The 27,146-nt window shown below is 50.0% G+C and overlaps 10 protein-coding genes across 10 annotated transcripts; 7 read left to right on the top strand and 3 right to left on the bottom strand.

Annotated features, from left to right (window-relative positions):
- The first annotated feature begins 56 nt into the window (after positions 1–56).
- Positions 57–601, top strand: BO80DRAFT_110858 (uncharacterized protein). The gene is made up of 2 exons (XM_025713413.1): positions 57–67; positions 133–601. Exon 2 carries the CDS (start codon positions 225–227, stop codon positions 483–485), a length of 261 nt encoding a protein of 86 aa, XP_025574253.1. The 5' UTR covers positions 57–67; positions 133–224; the 3' UTR covers positions 486–601.
- A 2,888-nt stretch (positions 602–3,489) lies between these two features.
- On the top strand, positions 3,490–5,848 carry BO80DRAFT_476904 (aromatic amino acid ammonia-lyase; the record flags this gene model as incomplete). The annotated part of the gene is made up of 2 exons (XM_025723246.1): positions 3,490–3,746; positions 3,810–5,848. The coding sequence occupies 2 exons, from the start codon at positions 3,490–3,492 to the stop codon at positions 5,785–5,787; spliced, it is 2,235 nt and encodes a 744-aa protein (XP_025574252.1). The 3' UTR covers positions 5,788–5,848.
- Positions 5,849–7,492: 1,644 nt separating this feature from the next.
- BO80DRAFT_465653 (TauD/TfdA dioxygenase family protein) lies at positions 7,493–8,916 on the top strand. The gene is made up of 3 exons (XM_025722733.1): positions 7,493–7,779; positions 7,836–8,552; positions 8,639–8,916. Exons 1-3 carry the CDS (start codon positions 7,545–7,547, stop codon positions 8,800–8,802), a joined length of 1,116 nt encoding a protein of 371 aa, XP_025574251.1. The 5' UTR covers positions 7,493–7,544; the 3' UTR covers positions 8,803–8,916.
- Positions 8,917–9,999: 1,083 nt separating this feature from the next.
- BO80DRAFT_502848 (uncharacterized protein) lies at positions 10,000–11,392 on the bottom strand (the record flags this gene model as incomplete). Its single annotated transcript, XM_025724348.1, has 3 exons — positions 10,996–11,392; positions 10,912–10,960; positions 10,000–10,867 (listed from the first exon to the last, which is right to left on the bottom strand). Exons 1-3 carry the CDS (start codon positions 11,192–11,194, stop codon positions 10,000–10,002), a joined length of 1,116 nt encoding a protein of 371 aa, XP_025574250.1. The 5' UTR covers positions 11,195–11,392.
- A 780-nt stretch (positions 11,393–12,172) lies between these two features.
- BO80DRAFT_426011 (YqaE/Pmp3 family membrane protein) lies at positions 12,173–12,616 on the top strand (the record flags this gene model as incomplete). The annotated part of the gene is made up of 3 exons (XM_025719656.1): positions 12,173–12,265; positions 12,333–12,467; positions 12,520–12,616. Coding segments are annotated over exons 1-3 (167 nt in total), but the record flags the coding sequence as incomplete, so codon positions are not given.
- A 681-nt stretch (positions 12,617–13,297) lies between these two features.
- Positions 13,298–13,966, bottom strand: BO80DRAFT_445936 (uncharacterized protein; the record flags this gene model as incomplete). The annotated part of the gene is made up of 1 exon (XM_025721522.1): positions 13,298–13,966. One exon carries the CDS (start codon positions 13,964–13,966, stop codon positions 13,298–13,300), a length of 669 nt encoding a protein of 222 aa, XP_025574248.1.
- Positions 13,967–16,114: 2,148 nt separating this feature from the next.
- On the top strand, positions 16,115–18,227 carry BO80DRAFT_426009 (sugar transport protein). Its single transcript, XM_025719655.1, has 5 exons — positions 16,115–16,463; positions 16,516–16,659; positions 16,731–17,346; positions 17,407–17,649; positions 17,720–18,227. Exons 1-5 carry the CDS (start codon positions 16,238–16,240, stop codon positions 17,994–17,996), a joined length of 1,506 nt encoding a protein of 501 aa, XP_025574247.1. The 5' UTR covers positions 16,115–16,237; the 3' UTR covers positions 17,997–18,227.
- A 176-nt stretch (positions 18,228–18,403) lies between these two features.
- BO80DRAFT_426008 (uncharacterized protein) lies at positions 18,404–22,630 on the bottom strand. The gene is made up of 4 exons (XM_025719654.1): positions 21,744–22,630; positions 21,081–21,690; positions 20,420–21,032; positions 18,404–20,370 (listed from the first exon to the last, which is right to left on the bottom strand). Exons 1-4 carry the CDS (start codon positions 22,266–22,268, stop codon positions 18,552–18,554), a joined length of 3,567 nt encoding a protein of 1,188 aa, XP_025574246.1. The 5' UTR covers positions 22,269–22,630; the 3' UTR covers positions 18,404–18,551.
- Positions 22,631–23,036: 406 nt separating this feature from the next.
- On the top strand, positions 23,037–24,767 carry BO80DRAFT_426007 (SDR family oxidoreductase). Its single transcript, XM_025719653.1, has 4 exons — positions 23,037–23,376; positions 23,425–23,552; positions 23,627–23,803; positions 23,869–24,767. The coding sequence occupies exons 1-4, from the start codon at positions 23,079–23,081 to the stop codon at positions 24,529–24,531; spliced, it is 1,266 nt and encodes a 421-aa protein (XP_025574245.1). The 5' UTR covers positions 23,037–23,078; the 3' UTR covers positions 24,532–24,767.
- Positions 24,768–25,657: 890 nt separating this feature from the next.
- BO80DRAFT_476901 (uncharacterized protein) lies at positions 25,658–26,218 on the top strand (the record flags this gene model as incomplete). The annotated part of the gene is made up of 1 exon (XM_025723245.1): positions 25,658–26,218. The coding sequence occupies one exon, from the start codon at positions 25,658–25,660 to the stop codon at positions 26,216–26,218; it is 561 nt and encodes a 186-aa protein (XP_025574244.1).
- Between the last annotated feature and the right edge of the window lie 928 nt (positions 26,219–27,146).

The raw sequence follows: 27,146 nt of genomic DNA, 5'->3' as shown, positions 1-27,146 counted from the left end.
GGTCAAGGTCATGTCTGCGTATGTCTCCAATCAAGCAGTCTCCTGCGGCTGTGGCTGTTCCAAGTCGGTGGGTCGGTCCATTCTCGACACTGACAGTCGACAGGTCGCCCTGCTAACAGGAAGCTAACTAAGCGGGTGTTTAGTTAGCTCTTTGGCCCTCATCCTAAGTTCCTAACACCCTCATCGGGGCCGAACGATGGCCGTCCCTGACCCCCTGCACTACTATGCAGTTTACCTTGTGGGTCCCTTTCCCAGTTCAACAATTGTGGTCCGTGTTTCTCGGTCCAGCCAGGTTCTTTTTTCCGACAGTCAACGGCAAATTGTACGGCAGACACGGCACAACATTTGAGATAATTGGCAGCAAAAAGGTGGATCTCCCTTGTGACACCGGTGGCCCAGAATCTGACAACACAACGCTGCTACTGGATCATAAGCTGGCTCGGGGCACTGTGTCCGACGGGTATAGAGCTGTTCGGTCGAACTGAGACTTGCGCGATGTGGACCTACTTGGGGGTTAAGGGAAGGAACAAGAATGGAAGCTGGAACCCTGAGGAGACCCTATCAAAGACTGAGAGAGCTTTACGCGTCTGTCCACAGCAAGGGCTGCTAAGTGCTGAGCTATCCCTGGATTGCAGACTGGATGCGATGGAGCGTTCCCGGTGACGGCAGATGGGGCCTGGACCACACACCATCTGGTTAGGCTGTTAGCGAGGCACTATGATTGAAACCTCTGTTGGTTTCAACTCGGTGATTCGATGGCGCGTCGGGGAAGCTGGCGTGGCCCTATGCAGATCCCACGGGCTACGTAAGCCTATTGGCCACCCGCCTGCACGGTCCATCTCTCCGATCGGGGTGTTTCACTTTATTTTCGCTCCCTTGAAGTTTCTCAATAGTGGTCCTGCTCTGATTCTGGTGCGATCGGCATATTAACACAATCAGATAACTTCCCTCGATCTTCAAACCTTGGTTCTGAAGGCATAGCTTCCACGGTTTTAGCGAGCTGCCAAAAGGTACCCCAGGCTAGGGATCCGGAGAGCTAGGAATCCATCCTACGATTGCGAATACAAAGGGGCCAAAACCAAAGAAGGATGCGATGGGACCGGAGCAACGATAGATCATAGGTTTGCATCGTGTAGACTAAACTAAATCATTCTATATTGATACCGGTGTCAAGTTCTATCTCTATCTAGGCCCTATGGCGTCCTTTCCGCCCCATTTGTGTTATGTTCCGGGTTTTCCGAGCTTCTCCGTCGAGGTCGGTCCGTTAGGCCTTGCGTCTGCCAACGGGAAGGGCCCACCTTGGAAGAAGGTGGGAAAGTCCATCCCATAATCCCTCAAGCGATCACATCTATTTTCCAATCCTGCTTCTTGGCCACGTACGTGTCCACATAATGAGAATGGGGCCAGTTTTGCATGCAGGGGACAACATCTCCCAGACTACTAGATTGCCACTGTAGACCAGTGTTTGCGCTGCTCATATTCTAGCTGGAGGTCGCTACGACACAGGCTGAGAACCCATTTGATCGACACTGCCGAATACTGTGTACCCCCCCCCCCATCTCATGGGCTGCTTAACCCGCAGAGCAAGACAAGAGGAGTGATGATCCACGCGAAAGCCCTGCATACGCGTCACAAATGTGCCTGTGCCGCTAGATGAGGATGTCATAGGCTGGGGTATACCCGCGAATGGTCCTTGATATCGCAGGGCGGGAGATACGATTGTCCGACTGGTATATGCTACGAAGGCTGATTGGTAGGGAAATGCATATTCCGCACAATCTATGCACCTCTAGTCCCTGACAGAGGTCAGGGTCTATTGCCGGCGCGTAACCTAGCCTGACCCTATCCTGCCATGGCTTGTTGACACTGTCCGCTATGTTTCATTGGTACACGCCATCCCGCACCTTCTCCACGCGGGTACCACTTTATACGAAATGATTCCATCACAGTCTGGTCCCTGCGACTATGATTTCGCAAGTCATAACACAGGAATATTTTCATTGATCGTCAAGCTAAGACGTGTTGGTTCCGTGTTCTGCCCTGCCCTTGAAAGGTCTCATCACTTGGTGATGCGATTTAATATGTAATCCAGGCACATCGTCTTACCCTACATATCCGACCGATATCAGCAGGCTGAATGATGCTAGACCCAACTGAAGCTTCGCCTGACTTGTCCCCCTCATCGTGTCCGACTATGCACAAGGCGTTAGTTTCCAAAGTATTTCAGGCCGGCCCATACCCACCATGGAAATCACAATGACAAAATAGGAGGATCAGAGGTCCTTTCGATGCTTGGGTTATGGATCACGGTCAAATCAGATTGTTCGTTGTACGAGGAGAGGGAACTCCAGGTAAGGATAAACTTTCTGCGGTTTGATATAAACATCAGTGGCTGTGGTGGACCTTTTGGTTGAAAGGGCCTAATTAGATTCACGACGTAGGTTCACTCGAGTCAGTGAGCTTCAGGCCTTGTTGCAGAGAAATATATGTCTGATAGTGATATCAGTATGCGCAATCAGGAGTGGCCTCTTGATTGATGGAAATAACCTTCGGTGGCGATGTAGGATCCCGGAGAGGGGAAGAAAGTATGGGCGTGGGAAAATGTCACACCACGGGGGAAAATCCGCACCGAAGGCCATGCAGCAGGTGAACCCAAGGGTAGCGGTAAGCCCTTCCTTGATCTCCGATACGACATCAACCATGGGAAGGATGCCCGCGGTAATGGCTGAGACATGACTCAAGGACTGTGCTCAGAGGTCGGAAAGTCATCTGCCAGCAGTGTCAGAACAATTGGCGGGCCCGATTTCCAGCACTCTCTTTAGACGCCATATTCCCTGAAATCAAGTCTCGGGCAGACATCCGAGAGCTTGACAGAACCATATTAGCACGTTGCTACCATGTGATAATTATTCTGTAGCCTGAATGTGACAGTATCCCATGCCATCTTTGCCTGGAAATTGACATCTGAATATATGTCAGCTTAACATTGTCAAAGTGGAATAGTGATAGACTTTAAGGACTAGGTTCGGAAGTCCCCTCCCCCGCTCATGCTTATTGTTTGATGGTTGGAGCAGTGGCAATTATCACATAAAGAAGTCACGATGTGTAATTTACCCCGACCCGGATGAATGGCTGACCATGAGAAGGTAGGAACAGTGCACTGACATGACGAAACAAGCAGCCCGACAAGCTTTAGTTACCTTTTCCGTAGTAGTTGTAGGCCCGTGCACAAAGTTACCCAGTTCGAGGGCGGTGTTCCATTCACTATATCAACATCTACGCGACTCGCTTAGCATACCCTTTGTGATCCTCCACTCTGTGTTTGTTCTGATAACTTCTCTCCTCTGACCTTTCTCTTCTTCTCCTCTACAACGGTTCTTCTCCTACAAGCACTTTCGTTGGGATCAAGCCTTGGTTCCACTACATTGCTCTCCTATCAACTGTGCTAGTAACAACGAACCAATCGCTGAGACCACATCGTCGGTCAGTATGGCAGATGGTTCACATCATCTGGCCCCTGGCCACTCGCTCACAAACTATCGCGAGACCATGCTGTCAACACTGATCAAGGTCGAGCAAGCAATCGACAAAGGCCTTGCTGGTAAAGATAAGAATTACAGCGATATGGCCTTCACAGAGTCGGTTCTGGAGTCGGTTTCCAAGTTGAAGCATATCCTCAGCGCTGAAGACCACGTTAGAATAAACGGGCACCGACTTGACCTCGCTGGTGTGGTGGCGGTCGCTAAGTAAGTCGTTAGCTTCCTCACGGAACATGCACACGTCCCAGCTGACCCTTCATCTTACCTTAGATACGGAATGATGCCGGCCATTGTCGAAGACGATGAGATTCTCCAGAAGATGAACGCCAGCATTGCTTTCCTGAACAAATACCTCAGTGCTGGTAATACAGTCTATGGGGTCAACACCGGGTTCGGAGGAAGTGCAGACGCTCGATCGGACGATCATGATACACTCCAAAAAGCCCTGATTCAGCATCACAATGCGGCCGTGCTTCTTCCTGCTGAGCAGGGCCTTGAAAGCTCTGTGATCCAGGATTGCATGAAGAAACACTGCATGCCTGCCCCTTTGGTGAAAGCTGCCATGCTGGCTCGCTGCAACAATCTGATCCGTGGTCACTCAGCTGTCCGTCCGGAGGTTGTCCGTCACATTCTAGCGCTGGTTGCCAATGATTTCACACCTGTTGTTCCACTGCGAGGCTCCATCTCAGCTTCCGGTGATCTGACCCCCCTTGCATATATTGCAGGGGCCATCGAGGGCAACCCAGACATCTTTGTAGATTGTGGCTCGAAGAACCGCAATGCTACTCTCCGCGCAGACGAAGCTCTCACCATGCTAGGACTGAAGCCTCTCTCCTTCTTGCCAAAGGAAGCACTCGGACTCCTTAACGGGACCGCCTTCAGTGCCGGGGCAGCAAGTCTTGTGTTGTTCGAAGCCAATCAGCTGGCCATTTTCGCTCAAATCACTACCGTCATGTGCACCGAGGCCTTGATGGGTACACGACGGAACTTCCATCCGTTTATTGGAAATGTTCGCCCTCACCCTGGACAAAAGGAAGCAGCACGCAATATGTACGGACTTCTCGCAGACTCTAAGCTGGCCACCAATGCACGCCCCGAGCAAGCCGGCCTTGCTCAAGACCGCTACGCAATCCGCACCACGTCGCAGTGGATCGGTCCTCAAGTCGAAACGTTGGCTCTCGCGACACGCCAAGTGGAGTGTGAGCTGAACTCGACCACCGACAATCCATTGCTGGATCCACTCCACGGCGAGGTGCACCATGGTGGCAACTTCCAGGCGGCTTCGATCACTTCTGCGATGGAAAAAGTCATGGGCAGCATGCAGATGATCGGGAAGATGGTCTTTGCGCAATGCTCTGAGCTCCTGAACCCGATGTTCAGCAAAGGCCTTCCTCCGAGCCTCTGTGCTGACGATCCCAGCGTGTCTTTTGCATTCAAGGGTGTCGACATCAATATGGCATCGTACATGAGTGAGCTTGCATACCTCGCTCATCCCGTCAGCAACTCTGTCCAATCGGCTGAAATGCACAATCAGTCGATCAACTCGCTGGCCCTGGTCACGGCGCGCTACGCAGCTGATACCGTCGAGGTTATGTCCCTTATGATGGCGACACATATCTATGTGCTCTGCCAAGCACTGGACCTCCGTGTGCTCCAGCTGGAGTTCGAAGACACCGTCAGGGACCGCGTGGACGATATCACTGCGACACTCTGCGTCGAGGTCGTTTCTGCTGACCGCGTCCCACGTATCCAGGAGTCGGTCTGGCAACAGCTGATTCATCACTGGAGCCGAAACGCAAACCTCGATCTCACTGAGCGTGCACAGACCTCGGTAATGAACACACTGGGAACCCTTCTCAACTTGCTCAACACTCACTGCGATGGCGAGGCGTCCGATATCCCCCTGACTGTTTTGAACTGGCAGGATGGGGTCAAGTATATCCTCGTTGAGCAGTATGACTCGACGCGTGATGAGTTTTTCCGCAACCCAACCACGACAGACTATCTTTGTACGGCGTCGATCAAGCTATACAACTATGTGCGTAAGACTCTCGGCGTTCCGATGCACAAGGGGATTGTGGACCATCCGACTTACCTGCCACACCTGCTTCCGAATGACAAGCAATCGATCGGATCGCTTATCAGCACGATTTATATCGCTCTCCGCGAAGGGGACCTCATGCACACCCTAGTGGGCTGCTTTGAGATCCCCGTGCTTGAAGGTGTTTCAGTGGAAGAGAAGGACTGAGGTAGTTGGATGGGAATTGAATGATAGGTAAGGTGTGTTAAGGTGAGAGGATGAACAACCAGGAAGGTCGCTGGTTTGTTGTGTCAGGAAAACACGGACGACAGCGGACCTTTATTCACTTCCTTGTGCGGAGCGCCAGGACTTTCTTTTCTGCCGACTGCAGTGAGATGGTTTGCCAACGAGCGAGCCATACTGGTCGAGCTATGATTTGCTTTCTTCTATTTCTTTTTTCGCTGCTTACGACCATGACTAATGATCTTGATGACTTGCGATTGTACCTGTTGCTGCTCTGAGACGTTGAATCTCCTACTATAATGCTAATGCTTCATATGAGAGCTAATTTTATCATACTTCATTACTTTCCTTGTGAACAGATGGCACATTGAGCCAATCCTACCCTCAGAAGACTAGATCGCACGTCCAACCAGCGTGAGCCAAGGCGACTTTGATACAGCGCGTGCGAATCTAGGTTAATCAGTTACAAGAGGTCTATGTGACAGAATCACACGATTCAGCAGCCATAATCACTACTACATGGCAATTAGAATCATCAACGGCGACTAGAATGACCATGAAACGGATCTGATCTTGACTGACAACCTCTCCCTCCCAGGAAACCACGAGAAGAATACCAATTCATCCAAATAACCTTGCTTTCACTAATCTACGAAGGCTTGAAATACGACAAACCCTTCCTCCACTCTTGGGAACGATACCTTCTTTCAAGAATAATGGGCATCCCTTTCTCTATGATCTGCAACCTACTAGAGCAGAAGGACTTGGCTAAGCGTGCCATGAAGTGCACTTAGGTCTTCTCATCTCTTCTTTCAGTCGATTCTTTCGGGATATAAACACACCTTCGACAGCTATATCACCTCCAGAGAGGTAAACGTCTATCAGGATCAAGAACACTGGAACATATGCATGAACAAAAAGCAGGACTATATACGGAGCCAGGGCCTCACTAATATGATCCAGCAAAGGTCTCAGTACCGAACATGCCAGTTTTCAGTTGGCATGCCCTCAGAAGGTCAACCTATTCTTCTTCTACCACCGGACGCAGTCCATATACATCTCGGGCGCAGAGACTTATGCAGGTCGGAGTCCTTGCAGAGCATCGCAGCCACATGGAACGTCAACACCTTCCACCCTTCACAGAAAATTATACCCCCAGGGTTGTTTCACCCAGGGAATATGAGTTATCGGCAAAATCGGAGCCGTGTTTGGCTGCTTTGGGCTACTGCCTCTGTGCAAGAACAAGCCAGGACGATCGCATTTCTATATCTTCCCAAGGGATGTACCAAGCAACCAATCGACAACACTTGATTACCGAACATGATCATAATATCTCAGATATATTAGATATATGAGGCACTGCCGCCAGTGCGATTGACGACGCCTCTCCCGAGGATCCCTAAAAACCGCCTGGGCATCCGAGATCGCCCGCACGGGCGCGGCTAGGGGGTCCATGGTCAATGAAACCTTAATAGAGGCCATAATGAACACATCATCCGAGCAAGTATGGCGCAAGAGGTCTCAGGAATGCGGGGAGCCCATCATATCGGCGATAGGCGATAACGTGAGACCGGCTGTTGTTGGTGAGGCATTGCATAACCGCGGACGGCAATTGCGTGATGCCGAGAACCGTTGCTTATCAACGCCGTATATACTTGGTAGTCCCCAGCATTAGCCATGCTTCCATTTCCCAGTATCCAACTTCTTTCAACTATTTACTCGATTGATTAGTAACCACCATCATGGCTCCCGGACTCTCTACAGACCTTCCCATCCACTCACACCCATCGTCTGGGGATGCGAAGATCGACCAGCCACGATATCCCACGCCGTTGAAGCCCAGCGGCGCTCTGGACAAGTTCGCCTTTGAAGAAACCACCCCCGTCATTGGCCGCGAGTATCCCACCGTCAACATCGTCGACGACCTGCTGAATGCGCCCAATTCCGATGAACTGGTGCGCGACCTAGCCATCACAAGTACCTCTCACCACCCCCACCACCACCCAACCCCCTCACTAACTACTCTCACATAGTCTCCCAACGCGGCGTCGTCTTCTTCCGCGCCCAAACCAACCTCACCGACGACCTCCAAAAGACCCTCGTCCAACGACTCGGCGAACTCACCGGCAAACCCGCCAGCTCGACCCTGCACATCCACCCAGTCCTCAACAACACGAGCGAATTCGGCGTCGCAGACGCCCAAATCAGCACCATCAGCTCCCTCGCCCGCAAGAAGATGTTCATCCACGAACGCCAACCCGACCAACGCCGCTACGACTCCGCCCAATGGCACTCCGACATCCAATTCGAGCCCGCGCCCGCCGACTACACCTCCCTCCGACTGACCCAGCTCCCCAGCAGCGGCGGCGACACGCTCTGGGCGTCCGGATACGAGATCTATGACCGCTTTTCCCGCAAATACCAAGAATTCTTCGAAGGATTGACGGCGACGTTCGTGGGCGATGGCTTCATCAGAGCCGCGGAGAGGAACCCCACGGAAATCAAACTGTACACGGACCCGCGAGGAAGTCCGTTGAATGTCGGGGCGGAGTTATCAGCCGTGCATCCGGTTGTGCGTACGAATCCGGTGACCGGGTGGAAGAGTATTTTTGCGTTGGGACCGTTTCCGAAATATATTAATGGGTTGACTGCGAGTGAGTCGGAGGAGTTGTTGAGAAAGTTTAAATCGGTGATTACGGAGAATCATGATCTCCAGGTGAGGTTTAAGTGGAGGAATGAGCATGATATTGGTGAGGCTGCCCCCCCCCCCTCTCTTTCGTTTTTATGTGTGTTTTGGGAGGTGAATAGGAGGTATGGGTAGCTAACAGCGTGATAGCTATTTGGGATAACCGGTCAGTGTACCACAGCGCGACATTCGATTACGAGGGTCTTGGAGAACGATTCGGACACCGCGCAGTTGGAATCGGGGAGAGGCCTTATCTGGACCCGAATAGCCAGTCCAGGACGGAAGCACTGGCCGCGAAAGGGTTTTCGGATTGAATGATTCATGATGCATGATTGCATGGAGTATATAATGCGAACTGAGTTTGTTTATAGCAACTGCACAGGGCTCTGGGAGGCTCTAGCCTTCCGCCAGATGTTGATGAATACGACTACTACTTCTTTGTAGCAACTTCTCGTTGTGCAGTTCCGAGGATGCCACAATTGGCCTCATCATAATTGCGAATACACCATTATTCTTAAGGACACCAACAATGACATAAACGGGTATAAATAGGATAACAAAGATATAGCATTTCGCACGTGTTAATAGCCAACCTGGATCCCCTAGCGTGTGCCTCCATCGCTCGCCGTCTAAAGCATCCCTATCCCAGCGGGCATCGCAAGGAGAGGAGGCAGGATTTCGCTGCCAAACATCCGTCGGGTCTGGATATATCACATAAATGATAACACAATCAAACAAAAAAGGCAAAGGGGCTAGAGGGAACTTTAATAACAAACAAATATAATTACCCCAGTAGAACCACCACCTCACAAAGCCAACAATCTTCTCACGACTCTATACTCGGCCCAGAAAACATACCACACCACCCGCCCCAGCAAACCTCCGCCGAACCCCCCCCCGGGTCATCCCAAGCAATATCGCCCTTAAATGCTTACTAAGGGGCTCGTCCATTGCGGTTGTATGTGCTGGCTGCATTCTTGGAAAAATCAATTGATGTGGAGAGAATCAATTGAAACGTCAGCGCCTAAATCGCACCGAGATACAGGAAGAGGATGCCTTATCCCCGTTTACCCAAGTAATGCGGGAGGTCTTCTCTATGGCCTGCCTCTCCCAAGTCACACTATATTCGGTGCCATGTTATCTCCGGAGTTCTTTCAGTGCCAAAAGTACTGGAGGTACTGCTATTTGATATCAACTTGTACCACTGGGGTATCTTTTACCTTCTGAGCAAATGCATTGGGTTGATGTTTTTGTCGCTCTGCGATGCCCTCCACAAAGGCGCGTCCAACGATTTTGCAGCAGGGTACTTCCTCCTCGCTCCAATCCATACACCCCTCTAGTGGACGAAGCACGAGCACTTGAGAAACACCACGGGCGATAAAAAGAATATCACCCCCCCTTGACATCACAGTCTTGAACCCGAAGCTCATCGGCGTTGGATCCTCGGTAGCTGATAATGAGAACGAAGACTTCCCCTTTAGCTGAGAGAAGCATTCAAGAGATATTCGTATCTACCGCCCCTCCATATCTAGAAGCTGGCCATCCCGCCCGAGGTTGCTTAAGGTTTCACTGAAGAAAGCGAAGGACAGGCTACCGTATGGCTCAGTAAAGTTGTAACACGCGCCGATGAGCTTTTCTGTCATTCCGGAACCGCAAAGCCACACACTCTCATCACTCCTGATGCGTTCAATATGGGTTAGGATCTCTCTGAGAGGCGCGTGACTCTCTGTACTTAATGTGAGTGACTCCTGGACGGCACCTATTACTCGGCCACAAAGCTGCAAGATCCGCAGGTCATCGGATATTGTAGGCGAATAGCCCTCTGGCTTTTGCCACAGGGATGCTTCAGGGACTGCCTGTTTACTGCAGGCTGCCCAACTCGTACCAAAGTGCTGTTGGGTTGTTGTGACAAAATCTAATACCCATGATGGAAGTGACTCGTCATTAAAGAAATTAAAGTTCTCAATAATTTTCATGTTTCCCTCATATTGTAAAATGTATGCTGTTGTTTCATGGTTCAATTGATTCACTGTTTTCTGATAGCTTGGAGGATACTTCTCCTGAACCAAAGGAGCCATTGCATATAATGCATACACCCTGTCAAGTGGGTTGCTGCGTTTTCGGTGAGTCGTGATCGATAGCAGTACGCCAAGAGGGCAACTAGGTGGCGAACCTGGGTCAGGGTGCAGGTCCTTTTGCACCAGAAGGTCTCCTGGTAGGAGAGGGACAAAGGTTTGAAAGGATTTTTGGTGTATAAGATCAAGCCGTTTTAGCAGATACTCAGAGAACTCCTTTGCTTCGCCGTCTGGTACTTGGTTGACCGTTTTGCGAAATCTAAGCACCTTCTCCTCAATGGAGTTGTATAGCAATCCCAGCCTACTAAACATGTTCCCCAACGTGAAAGTGAGCTTTCCCAGTCATACAGATCGGCCTCGTTCTTGGTAGGTGCCACTCCTGAAAGGTCCACAGTCGCTGCCAATAGGGTGCACATAATATGTCAAGGATACCTTCTAAGATGTTCATAACGTCCGTTGTGACAGTGATATCACCCCAGACATAGGAAAGTGCTTCGAACTCATGCGAGTCTTTGAGTGATATGATCTGAAGCGACCCTTCGACTGGATTAGACTCGTTCTCGTCGGGCAAGATGGTTAGGAGCCGAATCTCGTTGTTATCAGGATCTAGCTTGGCATAAGACAACGACATTGTAGCAAGACCCAAGAGTCTGGGATGCAATTCAGTGGCTTGTACGGAGAATCGGGTTCAGGTATCAGTGGAGTGGGCATTTTTTTTTTATGGCTCTGCTTCCTGTGTTGACGTGGAATGGTGGGGTCGCGGGGTCTAGCGGATCGGACAGACCGTAGGTTGTCTGAATGGCCAATCACCCAGGCTTGCTTCTAAGAAAGGTTGGTTCACAGTTAGCACCAAATTTTTAGACTATTCTCATGTTCCAGGCCACTTATTCGACTTGCATCGATTCCAGATCGTCCTCTTAAGGCTAAACCGACAGGATGGAGTGAGGCCTAGATGAAGGCGTGAACAATGTAATGCCGGGACAGGTATGTTCAATTAAGTCTTGGCTGGAGCTTCATTATGGCTAGGTGTCAAGATCAACCTTCCCGGCATGCTGACACTATCCGTACTGACCATAGGGGATAAACGTAAACACGTTTTGATGCCTCAGGCCGGAGCTAGCGAAGACGGAGATGGGTGGCAAAATAAAGCCCAGGTTCCCTTTGGAGCGAGCCATGAGTTTCAAAACATCTGTTCGGTACCAAGTTACTGGGCTGTGTCGTAGCAGGAACTAAGAACAATTACAGGATAGACACAATCCATGTACCCGTTGGTTGAAACACATCGTTTCGCCTGGCAGAGCTACGTGGTTAGCTGCAGTCACGGATGACAACTGGTAGACTGCAAAACATTGAACCTGAGGACGATCACAAGCCAACAAGAGCAGTACCTGATGACGAAGAGGATCGACGCGTGTCTCGCAAACTCTGGCTACATCAGACCAGGGCAGTGGCGCATCATGATGGGCATTCCCACGGCATGCAAACCCGCTCCACTTTCAGCCCTACACAGCATCAAGCATGACGTCACCAGTTTCTCAGTCCTCGACCTTTTAAAATCCCCTGACTCCGACCAAATCTGTTTCTCCATTTTTCAGAATTGAAGCTCGACCACTCCTCCCCCTCTCTTGGGTCAAACTCAGTACATTCAACCAAACAACCCCTCTACAAGAAACACAGAAACCGCCACCATGCCCGGAAAAGTGTACGTTCTCAGCTCTGTCAGACTGCCGCCCTTGCAAAGGAAGAGACTAATCCAAACCTCGCATTAGCGGCTGCTGCGAAATCATCATCGCCTTCTTCCTCCCCTTCGTGGGCGTCTTCATGCGCACCGGGTGCAGCTGCGATCTCCTCATCAACATCTGTCTGTGTATCCTGGGTTGGGTGCCAGGTGTCATCCACGCCTAGTATGTACTGCTCATCCAACTCGCGGTCACCCCAACACTAACGATGTCTCAGCTACATTCTCGCCAATAAATAAACAATGCCCCTGTCCTGATGTGCCGGTCGCGAAGGATTTAGATCGGGTACGGGCGCATTCGGCGTATCAATTGGGTATCTGAGCTTTGCGAATAATAATGTCTACTCTACGATTGTATATATCCCGCCGCAATAATGAATTATTGACTTGTGTGCGAAATCTTTTCTAGCTCAGCGCTCGAGCACCCGCTTCGCTACGTAGGCAGCAATTTTCCGCTATTCGCAAGGCGGTGAGGCGATAAACAGAGTCCGAACGACGTCATACGATGGTTTCCTCAACTGGCGATCAGTTGGATTGAGCTGGAACTGTGGAATAGAATTCTACCCAATCTTGTGGGATTTGCATAGACAAGGCGACACTGACTCAAACCCGGGGTTTCCGATCGCAAATGAAGGACCTTTCGCAGTTGATGTGCAGAACTTTGATTGTGGGTATAGCTTAGTCAGCGGGCATAAATCTTGACTTAACTATCCTGCGGTTGTTCTTCCCGCCCGGCAAGTGATGCCAGCACGCCTTGACTTTCCTTTTATCACTTCTACCCTTTTATCTTTTGTGTTCTAGGGAGCCCAGAGTGAAAGGCTGCCAAAGGCTTCATTCTGGCATCTCACAGGTAACTATAAGGACAGCACAGGGATTGACGATCCGAATTCCAAGCCATCATCTACACTCAAGCTCCCAGCTGATGGCTGTTCTAAAGTCCCCATACATAATCCAGTTCACGCACCAGCGAATACCACCATAACACACACTTATCAATCAAACCGACTCGCCTTCTTTATCATCGTCACCGTCGTCACCCTTGTTCTTCTTATACTCCTCAATCACCAACTCATACTGCTTATCCACCAGATCCTCCAGGAAAAGAATATACGCCCCATCAAGCTCCATCGTGATAAACTTTACCGTCAATGCCAGCGCCCGACTCCGGATCCTCAGACTGATCAGAGTCTTCAGCATATCATCACCATATTTGGCCGCAAAGAACTCGCTTCTCTGCACGGCGTCAATACTATCCCCACCACTGGCGATCCATCTAGGGGGAAGGGGGTGTACCTTGTCACTGATGGCTTTAAGCAGATCTGAAAAAAGAGGCTTCAGTGGTGTACAGATCCCAGCAATTATGTTACTGCTGAGAGCGTCAAGTTTCTCGACCGATTTAGCGGTTGATTGCGCCTGGTCAAGGCTATGCTCCAAATCCAGTGAGCGGGCTCGGATCTCGTTTACACCGTCTGGGGTAAAGGACCGGACGGCTTTATCTAGGTTGATACCTTTCAAGCCGACGCCAACGAGAGAAGTGATGACGGTGATTGTATCCGTAGTGCGGGGGAGGAGTTGGTTGGGGGTTGGAGGGTTCGGAAGGGCGAATGTCGGAGGTGAAATTAGGAGGGTAGGGAGAACAGTGAGGATCATAAGTGAGAAGCGCATCTTGGTCAATATGGGACGATGATGGAATGTCGAGCAAGATGCTGGCGCGGATGGGTAAGGGATTTGAGACTACATACGCAGGTATGTTTCATTTCCTTGAAATTGCGATTCTCACTCGGTGTAATAGGGAGGATGTACAAGATGACACTGAAGTAGCACACGAGGATGCACTCTATGCGGCAAGAGCGTCTCGAATGCAGGTACTACCTACATATTCTAGGTGCATGCTCCCTGGTCAACGTTGTGTGTCACCTTTCTGCAGAAATGGTCAAGGTCTACCGGCTTATATCGACATTTTGCGGTATTTAGCATCAAATTATTCGCAAATTGGTATGAATCCATCCAAACCAACTGCCAGTCGATCGGAATAACCTATCATCTCCTCGGGGTTTCGAACGGCCCGTTCGGACTTAATACGGACAATGCGTAACCTTGACAACATGAAACCGATTGACATCACACAGAGACTGCATCTAACTCAGTAGGACGTGGAACCAACTAACTTGGGTAGGAACCATGCCTGATATCAACAGTCGTCTATCTCATGCCATATGGGACAAACGGGATTTCAAGTATGTCACGGCATGTCAGTTCACTTCTAGGATTCCTACGTGGGCTCTGTAAAGATTAGCATATCGTCTTTCGAAATTCGTTATGTCTTCGTCCCTCCTTCTTCTACCTTTCATATTTCCCTCGTTTCCATTTCCTTTTTCTTCGATTGACATTGCACTGAAAGCCAGGAATACTCATAAATGGGTGGTTACTACAACACACCACCGCCAGACTCTCTCACCCTCACAACAGGAACGCCCTCAACTTTTATCCAAGGAACTGTCAGATGTATGGATGGCCAGCAGAACCTCCCATCTTCATATCACTACGCATATCCCACGGTATCGCTCGGAGTATCCGCGATAGACGCCAAGCCATGCACGCAATGCGCTACTAGGCCATAAACAGGAGCACTTTGCGACACCCCCACTGAAGGAACCATTAGTCTCACGCATTGTCCTCCAACGTGAAATAACCCAAGCAAGCGCGCGGGGAGGGGTTGAGACTGGAACGGCAGGTAATATTATGGTATGCCCGAACGGTATGGTTCTAGCTTGCTGTCGCGCGGCCCCCACAAGGCTCAGAATACGGAGGATTCAACGTCCATCGAACCACCATTGATTCAAATATGAATCCGACCTCCCGTGCTCGCATTCTATTTCCGAACCCAATGGATAAGTTAATATCCCCTAGGACATTGCGCAATCAACGTGCATGATGGACTATAAGTCCAGACCACAGGAAAGTGGTTCATATATTAACCAACGGACAAGCAACCAATACTCCGAACCCAAAACAAAAACCATGAGAGGAAGTCATGCACGCATGCATTTACCCCTCCTTCGAAAAAAGTGGTCTGCTTACTCCGTACCCGGAAGAAGAATCTCCGGGGGTGAGAAATTTTCGAGCACGGACTAGTCCGGGTAGAACGAGAGCGGACGGTATTGAGTATTCCCGTATTTGTAACTACCTGATGCTGGTTGAAGGGTCAATGGGCGGCTTCAGCCCTATCGCCAGCCCTACGCCCTCTGCAAGGCTTGGCGGGCTTGGCAACACGTAAATGTGGATTCCATACTGACTTCTGATATCGAAGGTAGGATATCAAATGGGTTTGTACGGAAGTGCAGTATGTTCCCTTGATGGTACCGTGATCCAGATCAAAGGCGAGCTAACTGCTGCATGAGAAGGCAGACATGCAGGACGCAGTACAATACAGTACCGGAAGACACGGAGTAGAGATAAGGGATCGGATTAGGGATCCCGGCAGCGGCAGGGGAGAGGAGACTGAGATTGAGAAATTGATCAATTTGAGGAACTTGTGCCGGCTGAAGTCTTACTTGGAAGAATATAGATTGGTCCAAGAAGCCAAACACTCATCTTAGATTGACAATGGGCTGACCATCACCAGGGATACCAAGTAACCCGCACATACGGATACAGACACGACACTCACACACGCTAAAAAAGCGAAGATTACCGATGTAACTTTCCAACAACTAGTCCCACTGACCGGTCGGTCGGTCGATCGGACCAGACTGATCCTCCGCGCCTGTGCAGTGTCCAATGCCCACACACGGGACGCCCAAACCTGTTTGTTATAAACCCCAACCAGTCGCCAGCCACTATCTGATGATCTGATTACTACCTCCATTATCTGATTATCTCGGGCTCTGATTATCTGATCAGGCCCCAAACGGTGCTTGATCGCTCGCAGGCCAAATGGCATCTCGAAACCAATGGAGTCGAATGCTGGTTTTCACCACCTGCTTGTTGGCAGTTTCGGCGTTTAATTATGGATTCAGCGATCAGGCGTTTGCGTCGTGCCAGGCCATGGACTCGTTTGAGCGCCAGTTTGGGGTTTATCACCCGAGTACGGGGAAATATAAGGTGAAGCCGATGTTTACGTCGCTTTATAATAGTTTGAAGGCGGCGACGCAGATTCTTGGTTGGTGTGGGTTTTTCTTTTGCTTTGGGGAGATGGCTAATGTGTCAGATAGGTGTTTTTATCGGTGGGTATATCAGCAACACATATGGACGGAAAATCTGCATATTTAGTATGAATCTTTATGCGCTGGGGAGTGCAGCGGTCGTGGTGAGCTCTACCACGGATGGGCAGATTCTGGCGGGTCGGGCGTTACATTGTCAGTCTGACCCGACCCAACCCAACACTCATCAAACCCCCAATTCGAACAACACAAACTAACAACTCCAGACATCTACCTAGGAATGCAAATGGCCGTGATCCCCACCACCCTCGCTGAACTGGCCCCCCGAAACGTCCGCGGCGCCATGGGCGTGCTCTACTGGCTGAGCATCAAAATCGGCGGATTAGTAGTCACCGGCATCGCGCGCGGAACCTCCAGCATCACCACCAACACCGCCTGGCGCATCCCGTTCGGCCTAATCCTCGTGATCCCATTCATCTGCATCTTCCTCGTATGGATCATGCCCGAATCCCCACGCTGGCTCCTCCTCCGCGACCGCCAAGAAGAAGCCTTCCACGCGCTGAAACGATACCGATCGCAACGTACCCCCGAGAGTGAAATCCACGAGGATTTCGAGGAAATGGCGCAGAAGGTCGCCGCCCAAATGCAGAAGAAGCGGTTCAAGGATCTGTTTACGGTGAAGAATCGTGAACGCACGTTTGTGGTGGTGGCTGCGAATTTCTTTCAACAGGCGTCGGGACAGGCGTTTGCGTCGCAGTATGGGACGTTGTTTGTCAAACAGCTCAAATCGGTTAATGCGTTTAGTGTTACGTTGGGGACTAATGCCGTGGATATTGGCGCGTTGATTATTTCGACCGGGTTAAGTGATCAGGTTGGGCGCAGGTGCGATTTCCCCCATTCTATCGCTACGCGATCGGTGTTGGTTAATGGTTGTCATCGCAGGATGCTATTCCATACGAGCGGAATTCTCGAAACGGTCGCGTTGATGACCATGGGTGGACTGGGAACTGCAGATTCCAAGAATAAACCTGCCAAAGAGGGTATCGTGGCTATGCTCCTGCTGTACAGCTTTGGTTGGTCGCTTGCCTGGGCACCGCTAGTGTACGTGCTGGGAGCGGAACTGCCATCCGCGCCGTTGCGAGAAATGACCCTCCAAATCGCGTATACCATGAAACTAGTGACTGAGTATGTTATCCTCCCTTAACCTCACCACCATGTATAGATTACATTCAAACCGATACTGATTGAAATTCAGATTCGCCGTCACATTCTCCTACCCATACCTCGAAACCGCCGACGACCCCGGTCACGTCGACATCGGCGGTAAACTCGGCTTCCTGTACGGCTCGTTATCCGCTGTATCGGTAATCTTCGGATACTTCTTTATTCCCGAGACCCGGCGAATGGAGTTGGAGGATATAGACAAAAAGTATGATTCCTCGACAGATAGTGAAGTGGTGGAGAAGGTTGAGTATCAGCTTGGTATGCAGAAGGAGGGGCAACGACGAGAGTCGAGAGCTGCGGATGCTTGATATGGAAGAGTATATACGGAGTCTATGAAGATATCATTTTGTGCTTTCTTTGTTTGTGCGGGTTTCGGAATATATAGTCCTGTTTAGAGTATATAGATGTCCTTTGATGATGACGATGATATGAGGGGAGGGTTGATTGTAGATAGTATGATGAGTATGATGCGATGAACATAGTAGTGTGATTATTCTTGTCTTCAGTCGTTGGTCTCTTGCAATTAATCCAATGATGACGGACCAATTTGGGGTTTTTATTCCTGGGGATGTAAACATCGTCAATTGACCAATATTCGGACTGGGTGTACTTGGCTGAGGGCGAAGGACACGTTGAGCATTCTGAGCTGGTGCTGGGTACTAATGATACAGATATTGGCTGAAAGTTAGTTACAGTATTGCATACAGGACTACTGAGTCTAGACTACCAAGGGCTATGCTGCCCGAACTATACTTGTACTCCCAAGAACAGCAACACACAATGATACCCCATTCATGCCCTACTATTTGACCGCGCCATGCGGAATTTTGAATTCACACGGTGAGCAGCAATGCACAGAGCCTTTATGTACTCCCATTGCACCCAGCCATTCGTTCCTCGTGCTTCAAAATCCCCGCTATCTCAGCCTTGCCACTCGCCATAAACTCTGAAATGTGACCGAAAATAATCAGGAAACGCTGTTTGTGATCCTCCTCCGAGAGGGAAGTTCGAGCAGCCGCTACCGCATTAGCTGTTCTCCCGTCATCGAGAGCAAGCATGATTGAGGCTCCTGCAGCTATCAGGACTTCCACGACGGCCTTGTTCCCATAATATGCAGCTGCTGACAACGCGCTACCATGCGGAGAGCTAGGGAGCGGCATGTTGACTTCGGCATTACCAACATCGACAAGGTAGTTGACAAATTTATCGTCTTCATTCATAGCTGCTGCTGCCAACGCACTTCCGTACGTTCCCGTTTGAAGCGCCAGGTTCACGTTTGCTTTGCCCTTCTCCACGAGATATTTCATGGTTAAGTGCTTTTGTTCTGGAGTCCTCGCCTTGAATATGGCCAGGGGATCGAGCGCGACAGCGGCAACAAGGGCACTGCCGTAGATTCCGTGACGGAGAACCAGGTTCACGTTCGCCCTGCCCTCCTCCACTAGGTATTTGACTGTTTCCAATGGCAGCTCCGCTGCGGCGTGGGCCAGACAACTTCCATATTTTCCATGGGTAAGTTCCATGTCCACGTTGGCTCTGGCTTCAGTGACGAGGAAGTGCATGATCTCCGAGTTTTTCTGGCATATCGCTGCATCGAGTGCACAGGGTAAATCTGGATTTGCCAACTGTGTGTCGACATCCACGTGAGCTTCCCGCACCAAGAAGCGAACCCCCTCGAGGCTTCCGTTTGTCACGGCGCTAACGAGTGGTGTGAGCTTTGGAAGGTTCGCGTTACCCTGAGGAGCATGCGGATCTGCCCCCTTTTGTAGCAGAGTCCGGCAGAGGGCGACATGGCCGTTAGATACGGCGATTGTCAAGGGAGTTTGTCCAAACACATTGGTTCTGGTGTGGTCCACGGCTGCAGCCTCCCACCAGCGCTTCAACGACAGATTAAACCCAAACTCACAGGCGGTCAGGATGGAGTCCTCCCAGGGCATTCTTGTGCCAGGGTAAAACAATTTACCGAGCACTCGGTGAAATCGCTGAACCTCGTCACACCAGACGCGGTATTGTGAGCTGCTTTCGTATGGGGTACCCAAGAATCGTTCCAGAAGTGCTGTGACAGGTGCGAGAGCTGTCAGGGAAATTTGTTCTGCGATTTGAATATGGGTCGGCCAGTAGCAGGGGAGATACTCCTGAAAAAAGTTGTCTGGGTCATAGGTTGAGGGTTTAGTTGGAGTTGTATTCGCTTCGTCGTCTATGGTGAGACCGCTCTCCTCGATTGTGAGCAGGTTAGGGGCGTCGAGCAGCAAGAGTAGGCAGACCTTACTTGCCATCAAGCTCGTTACGGGGGGAGTCCAGCCGTGACGTGACTCAAAGTATTCTGCTACTGACAGATGCGAGATTCTCCACAAACCCTGTGAGTCAAGCACCAGGAGGTTGCGACATAAGGTCTGTAGCGAATCTTCAGTGATAGCAGCACACATGTTCAACGTGGTTTGATCCGGGTCGATACGGATCGCTTGAAGAAGCTCTACCCTGTGAAGTGGTCTAGCAGCGGCCATGACCCACATAAATGCCCGATTTGCCAGATCCCGATCATGGGGTCTGCCGTTGACGATTTTGCTGTAAATATTGTCATAGGCTTCGTCGAGTGTCCTGGGAAGGGTGCCAAGGCACTCGAGGATTGCCTCCCGGCTGACGCAGTCTCGGAGCTGTTCCAGCTGTAAGAAAGTCCACTGGAACCTATAGAGCGTCAGCTTAGTGATAGGATATAAGAAGCTGCGATGCTTACATTCCCTGACATGAGCCCAGAATCCTTGATGTAATGACCGGTTGCAGATCTCTCATTTCGCTGTTCTTTTCCGCCAGTCGAGGTAACATCTGACAAACATAAGTCTCAATATCCTTGTGGTTGTCACTCGATTGGATCTCAATCGTGGGTTGAGAGCTGAAGTGATGTCGAATATCTCCGTCGGGACGGCCTGAAATAAATAGCTTGATGGGCCTGGTGCTGGTGCGGAGTACCTCCTTGAACAAAAGAATTAGTTTCTCACGTGAGACAGGATCGCATTCATCCAAGGCATCCAATACGAGTGTTGTCCTCGGGTAGAGGCTTAGGGAATTTGTCAGTAGCTTTTTGCATGTCCCAAGGTCCAGATGCGCTCCTTTGGATCGTAATTCAACGCACGTTTTCTCCAGACTGACTTGAAAATACTCCCATTCGCCCCGTGCCGTGGTGGATAATTGCCGAATATAACTCTGTGCCACGGACAGGGGCTGAGATGTACCAACATCATTGCGATTGCAGTAAAAGAATGCAAGTCCCTCGTGGTTGGGTGTATTTGATAGGGCTTCTTGAATATGGTCGATAACTTTGGATGTGAGGAATGTCTTGCCCACCCCCGCTGCAGCGATTAATGCTAGGGCCTTCTATGAAATAGACGGAAACTTACGGGATCCTCGCAACCAAAGTACAGCAGACGAACTGTTCTCTTCCCAGTCACGGAACATGGGGTGCTGCAACAGCCACTCCCCAGTATTAGCCGCTCGCTCAGTTTGCACTGTAGTATGATGTTTGCCGTATGGCACGGGGGAGATCCATTCCAAGAGTTCCAGAGCCTTATTCTTGTCAACTCGTGTGAGGTGGTTTGTTACATGCGCCTCAATTCGTAAAAGGGGGCGGTGTATTGCATGGAGTAGCTTCGTGGCCGTGCCATTCGCGTCTGCACTGCGCTGACTCTCACAAGTTTGAATTGTTTTCGTAAGGTCGACTTGACAATTTGACAGGTTTGAGGACATTCCAGATGTTCTATCAGGATATAGAACCTCGCTTACCAGCCTTTTTAGCATTGGTTTTGATAATTGCACTGTGCAGTGGTTCAGGAGCTCGAGGACTGCTTTGTAAACCTTGATAAGATCGCGTTGTAACATAGCCAGAAGAAATTCGGGTACTGTCTCTGCAGTGTAGACAGATTCATATACACTGCCATGATGGATGATCTGTAGAGCCTTCTCTAGCGTCCCAAGCAAGGCGAGCATTTCCTCTGCGTATGAAACGGGAATCTAGATACTGCTTAAGCGCTCCTTCATGAACAACGATCGTACCCATTTCTTACCTGCAAAAGAGCTTTGACTAGTCCCCACGGTCCAGCAACTGGGGATGGTGCAAACGGGAGGATCAAATCGCCGACTTTCTGCACCCAGGTTGCGCACTTGGCGGCGTAGTCTCTAACAATGATTTCATGGCGCTCGGTCTTATACTTCCAAGACTTCTGTTCACATTTTTCGCTTTTCTGCTGGAAGCCGTGAAGTAGAGTGTCGATATCTCTTTTTTGGAGACTTGATTCATCTGGGAGATAACCGAACTTGGAAAGTTGGGTTTGGGTCTGCGGGGAGAGCTCCTCGAAAGCCTCCGCCCACAGATCTCGAGTGACTGTTCTGTTGCCATCCGCTTCTGACAAAGAGGACTCGTTTTGACTCGTGACCGGGCTTTGTGTATTTTTCTTATCGGAAATATTCAACTTGTCTGAGGCACTACTCGATTGCGCTGCACTGTAACCCCAGATCCTAGACCGCCAGCGAGAGAGGGTCATTTTCAAGTTATTAGATCTCGAAGGAAGCTGAGACGGTGCCTTGGACATTTTCTTGGCGCTGAGATTAGCTTGGAAAATATTCTGGGAGAGGGGTATCAAGCGAAGGGGATCTGGAATCTCAGCCTTGTTCGCAACACAGCCTCATCTGGGCGGGGTCATGCATTGGCACTAACTTCACCCGGGTGGGCTAGCAAGAGAACTGCATCTGCATATATTCAATCATAGCTACTCGGACGAAGAAAGATAATAAAGGTTGAGTTTCTCCAGGTCTGCTGCAATGGGCAGGATTTGGCATTGATGTGGTTGATGTGGTTGATGTGGAAGTCACTCGGGGATGGGAGAAAATATGTGCAGGGAGGGTATTCCGACAGGGGGATATTATAGGGACACGGCAAATGAAACCATTCTTGCTCCCCTCAAGACGATTAAGTGACACCCCAGGAACAGCCCATTATTGACTGTATGCTCTTTTCCCCTTTCCGTACTGCCTTTTCTTCCTGCCTGTTTCTATGTTATTTTGAGGATAACGCCACATCTCAAGTCACACAGCGCGATATGTGGCGCTATCACATACTTGACAACAATAATCAAATAAAAAAAGAACCGTTCCATGACAGACACAACCCGCGGAAGCTTTCGTTAAAATCATTGGAGAGGATAAACCCAAATTTCGATACTGTAAGCCTGCGAACCTGCCCATCCGCCCGCCTGCCATGAACTAATTTCTTGGCCCGGCTAAACCCATCTTGGTCCCCGCGCATTGACTAACTTTCGGGCGCAACTTTCTATACAAAAGCGCGCCTCTCATCCACTAAACCCGCAGACACAAGAACTTCAGACAACCAGTACACGTCGAAAATGGCAGACAGTCCCAATCACGCGATCGTATACGGCGCATCGGGGTTAATCGGCTGGGCTCTGATCAACCAGCTTTTGGCCCCATACCCTGGTGCTAACACATTCAAGAAGGTGACAGCGATCACGAACCGGCCTCTGGATCCGTCGGAGACATTTTGGCCGGAGCCGGAATCGCATCGGCCAGATCTGCAGCTTGTTTCGGGCGTGGACCTTCGTGGGTGGAATGGAGATGTGTTGTTGGAGCATTTGAGGGGGGTCGTCCACGGTATTGAAGATGTGACTCATGTTTATTACTTGGGTATGTTGCTCTATAACGGTCGTACTTAAGTATACTTACCATCAGCAGTATTTACCGCCATGGACGATGACCTGGAAGAAGTTGCGACCAATCGACGTATGTTGCAGAATGTGATCGATGTTCATAACATGATTAGCCCGAAGCTCCAGTTCGTGGCCTTTGTTGGTGGAACACGAGTAGGACACCCAACTTAGGATAGCCCATAAGCCATCCGCCATGCCGTCTGGTTCTAACAGTGACGTTTTCCAAGGGCTACGGCATCTATTCCCCCGGCGGGACATTCACCCCACCCCTGCACGAAGACATGGTAAACAACCTTCCACCCGAGTACACAAAAACAGTCGTGTATCCATTCTACCGCAAAATCCTCAACGCATCCAGCGCGCAAAAGAAATGGACCTGGTGCGAAGTGTGTCCGGATGCCATTGTCAGTTTCCTCTCTCTTCCTCAACATGTTTCCTTGGGCCAAACTAAATTTGACTCCAATCCCAGGTTGGTTTCACACCGAACGGATCACAATTCAGTCTGGCCCTGCACTGGGCGCAGTATCTATCCTTATATGCCTACAACAACGGCATCGGACCACATACCCAAGGAAAGGAGGCAAGCACCGGCCCCGTCGTGGAGATTTCATTCCCTGGCTCCATGGCCGGCGCTACGTCAATGTTCAGCCCCGTATCTAGTACTCGACTTGCACGTTTCATGATCTATGCGTCGTTGCACCCGGAGATATGTGGAGATGGTCGGTTATTCAATATTGCTGACCGAGAGACGCCATGCACGTACGGATCATTGTGGCCTCAGCTAGCGAGATGGTTTGGCCTTGTCGGTGTGGGACCTGTCGAGTCCGCACAGGAAACAGAACAGAATAAATTGAAAGTTGGAGAACTTCCTGAACAAGCTTCATCGCTCGCACCGGGGGAGTATATAGCTAAGTATCAGGATATCTTTACTCGGTACGGATGTCAGAAGGCTATCACTGGAGGTGTGGGGGCTGGCAACCGCCAGTTGGATAGCGTGGGGTATTGGCTGACGTTCGATCGGCAGCTATGTTTGGAGAAGCTTAAGGGGACTGGGTTTGAGGAGGATCGGGATCCAGTTGAAGGCTGGTTGGAGAGTTTTGCACTCTTTCGGAAGGCGGGGTTGATTCTTTAGATAGCCTTGGAATGGTGCAGTGTTTGGGCGGGTAGGAATTCATTCGAGGTTATGAGTATGTAGAGACCTTCTCTGGCTATTTCTTATCTTGGCATCATCGCCCTGAACTAAACCCAGGGACATCTACATAAAGATAACGACATCTTTGCATGAGATCAAACTATGCAACCCAGTTCAACAAAAGTCGCTCATGTGCCTTTCTCACGAACCATCTGTGAACCACATAGAAGATCAAGACTATCCTCAGATTCAAAATAGCTTAGATAAGAAAATGCCCCAGTTCCTAATTACGATCACAGATAAAGTCCATCCGGTCACACGCACGTCGAACTTTTTCCCTTGATGACAAAGTATTTTACGAACAGCTATAGACTGCCATACCGACATGCTCTGCTCCAGACCCAGCCGGCCCAATCTGCCAAGCTCTTGGCTGGGATAAGTGGTATAAACCCCGTATTAAGCTTGGTTATATGTTGACCTGACCCTTGGGACACCGGTTGGTTATGTATGGTTTTTCGACCCACGGGCGGAACATTCACCCGACGCGGGATCCAATACGAGCGGGTTCGGGTTCAATGGGGGTTCATGATCCAACCTGACAACTATATCCACAGCTGGTCAGCTGTTTCCTTCAAATGATATTGAGTAGGATGGTCGGAGAAGGGTCATGGGGATATTGTAAGAGTTAGGGCCCTGGCATCTATCTTGGCGTAGGGTGAAAGTGCGGAACTGCTGAGGTGCGGAGATGCGGAGCAAGAGGGTTGGTTCATATCCCCGCCAAGGTCCACCCCGCCGTAAACTATATCTAGAGTTCTGTTCCAACCAAGAAATGCCTCAACACTTAACCGAAGGATCATTTCACTGGGAATACGAGTCTATAACCGAAGGAGAAAGACGAGATAGAATAGAGGGATGATCTCAATATGACGGCGAACGCGGTAACATGAACCGCCACCAATACTAACATGATAGTCAGTAGTAGGAAATCGGGTACAAAAAGGGGCCCTTCATGTGTCTTTGGTCTTTATTCCAGCGTAAAATGCCAATCATACTGGACTGAAGCCCACTTTTCCTCTACAGCTACCCGCACGCCCACAACAATCCTGATCTTCAACCCACCGACAACATGTACTTCAAACCCTCAACCATCTTCGCCCTTACCACACTGCACACAATAACCTCCGCAACCTCCATCGTCGGGCCTACCTGCGAAAAACTCCCCTCCGCCGTGGGCCCAAAACTAGACATCGCCTACGACCAATACTACAAAACCCTCTGCAACCACGGCTGCCAACCCATCGTCGGGGGCAAATACACCAGCCTGATGAGCGAAGCAATCCTCAAACCCGCGGTCCAAACCATCAGCATCAATCTGGGGATTGACCACGACCACATCGAGGCGTTCCTCCGAATCACCGACGAATCCATGCAAGCGGTGGAACAACACTGCAGTCATTTGATTACCACGGATTTCTGCCAGCATACAGATGCGTTTCCAGAGTATGCGGCGTGTGCGAAAGGGCAGATCTTTACGGTGATTACGAGTCATCCGTTGGATGTTGCGCCGTTGATTAGTGAGGAGGTGTGTCGGAAGGAGTTGGAGTATTTTACGAAGGAGGAGCTGTGGGATTCGGTGTTGCCGGGGTATGTGGAGGATTTTTGGAGGGTTTGTGAGACGTGGTCGTGATATATTAAAAGTGTTTGGGGGATGTGTTGTCTCTGAGAGGAGACAAAGGTTGAGGGGAAACATTATGCGCATAATTGCGATGTCTTAATGGGCGGTATAGGGGTCAAAACAAGATGAGTAATTGCGGAGGAGCTTGTTATGACTGCGCTCATAATTTTGCTTGCCCTGTACTCCTACTAGTGGTTTTACAGCAGCTTGGGAGATAATATTAATCGGCCTTTTATCCCACCATGTTGGTCTTCGGGTATTCTGATGAGAAAGTGAAATGTAGCTCGAAGAGCATTTGATAACTATGCAATCAAGTTTAACAGACATTTGATACCTAAACTGACATTGTTACCTTCTTAAATCTTTGGGCAAATAGGTCCATGTCACAAGATAGTCGATAGTCTAATTGACTCTTGCTCCATCATTTTCATGGGCAGTCTTTTACGTAATATCTTCTCATTATTTAGATGTGGTTGGCTCTCAATATCAAAACAGATAGTGTTGGCACCCGCACTATAAACATCCCCGGGACCCCAAAACAAGTTGTATTCTTGGGTAGTACCGGCAAGGACTGGATGCAGGGTTCTTCCTCAGGTAGCGTAGGTACTTCCAACTTCCCATAAGTCGAAAACCATATGATTAATTTGAGCCCTACCGTAGTATACGAGAAGGATTCGAAACCCTGGATGCTGAGCGCCACTTCTGTGGACGAACTGCAGTAAGCAAGAACGGCATAAACAGGGAAATGTACCATCAGTTGATTGGAGGACTCTCGAAATGAACGACAAAGGCCATCGCTTCAAAGGTCGCAACGGTTCGTTGTCTGACTAGTTGTCTGGTCGGTTGATCGTAGCCAAGCCCAGTTTACGATGGTGAAAATTTTCTCTCAACTCTTGGTGAAAATAATGGCGTGGGTTGTGTGTTCTATATGCTGGTTAGA

This window comes from Aspergillus ibericus (assembly GCF_003184845.1).
Source record: "Aspergillus ibericus CBS 121593 unplaced genomic scaffold BO80scaffold_25, whole genome shotgun sequence".
NCBI lineage: Eukaryota > Fungi > Ascomycota > Eurotiomycetes > Eurotiales > Aspergillaceae > Aspergillus > Aspergillus ibericus.
Note: the sequence above shows the minus strand (reverse complement) of the source record. Positions and strands in the feature narration are given on the sequence as shown.

Coding starts and splice junctions, on each gene's coding strand:
- BO80DRAFT_110858 (XM_025713413.1), top strand. CDS start 225: ATGCAGTTTACCTTGTGGGTCCCTTTCCCAGTTCAACAATTGTGGTCC.
- BO80DRAFT_465653 (XM_025722733.1), top strand. CDS start 7,545: ATGGCTCCCGGACTCTCTACAGACCTTCCCATCCACTCACACCCATCG. Junction 7,780..7,835: donor GCGCGACCTAGCCATCACAA/GTACCTCTCACC, acceptor ACTCTCACATAG/TCTCCCAACGCGGCGTCGTC. Junction 8,553..8,638: donor GAGGAATGAGCATGATATTG/GTGAGGCTGCCC, acceptor ACAGCGTGATAG/CTATTTGGGATAACCGGTCA.
- BO80DRAFT_426009 (XM_025719655.1), top strand. CDS start 16,238: ATGGCATCTCGAAACCAATGGAGTCGAATGCTGGTTTTCACCACCTGC. Junction 16,464..16,515: donor GGCGGCGACGCAGATTCTTG/GTTGGTGTGGGT, acceptor TGTGTCAGATAG/GTGTTTTTATCGGTGGGTAT. Junction 17,347..17,406: donor AGTGATCAGGTTGGGCGCAG/GTGCGATTTCCC, acceptor TTGTCATCGCAG/GATGCTATTCCATACGAGCG.
- BO80DRAFT_426008 (XM_025719654.1), bottom strand. CDS start 22,268: ATGTCCAAGGCACCGTCTCAGCTTCCTTCGAGATCTAATAACTTGAAA. Junction 21,691..21,743: donor TAGTCAAAGCTCTTTTGCAG/GTAAGAAATGGG, acceptor AGCAGTATCTAG/ATTCCCGTTTCATACGCAGA. Junction 20,371..20,419: donor CTGGGCTCATGTCAGGGAAT/GTAAGCATCGCA, acceptor GACGCTCTATAG/GTTCCAGTGGACTTTCTTAC.
- BO80DRAFT_426007 (XM_025719653.1), top strand. CDS start 23,079: ATGGCAGACAGTCCCAATCACGCGATCGTATACGGCGCATCGGGGTTA. Junction 23,377..23,424: donor GACTCATGTTTATTACTTGG/GTATGTTGCTCT, acceptor TACCATCAGCAG/TATTTACCGCCATGGACGAT. Junction 23,804..23,868: donor AAGTGTGTCCGGATGCCATT/GTCAGTTTCCTC, acceptor CTCCAATCCCAG/GTTGGTTTCACACCGAACGG.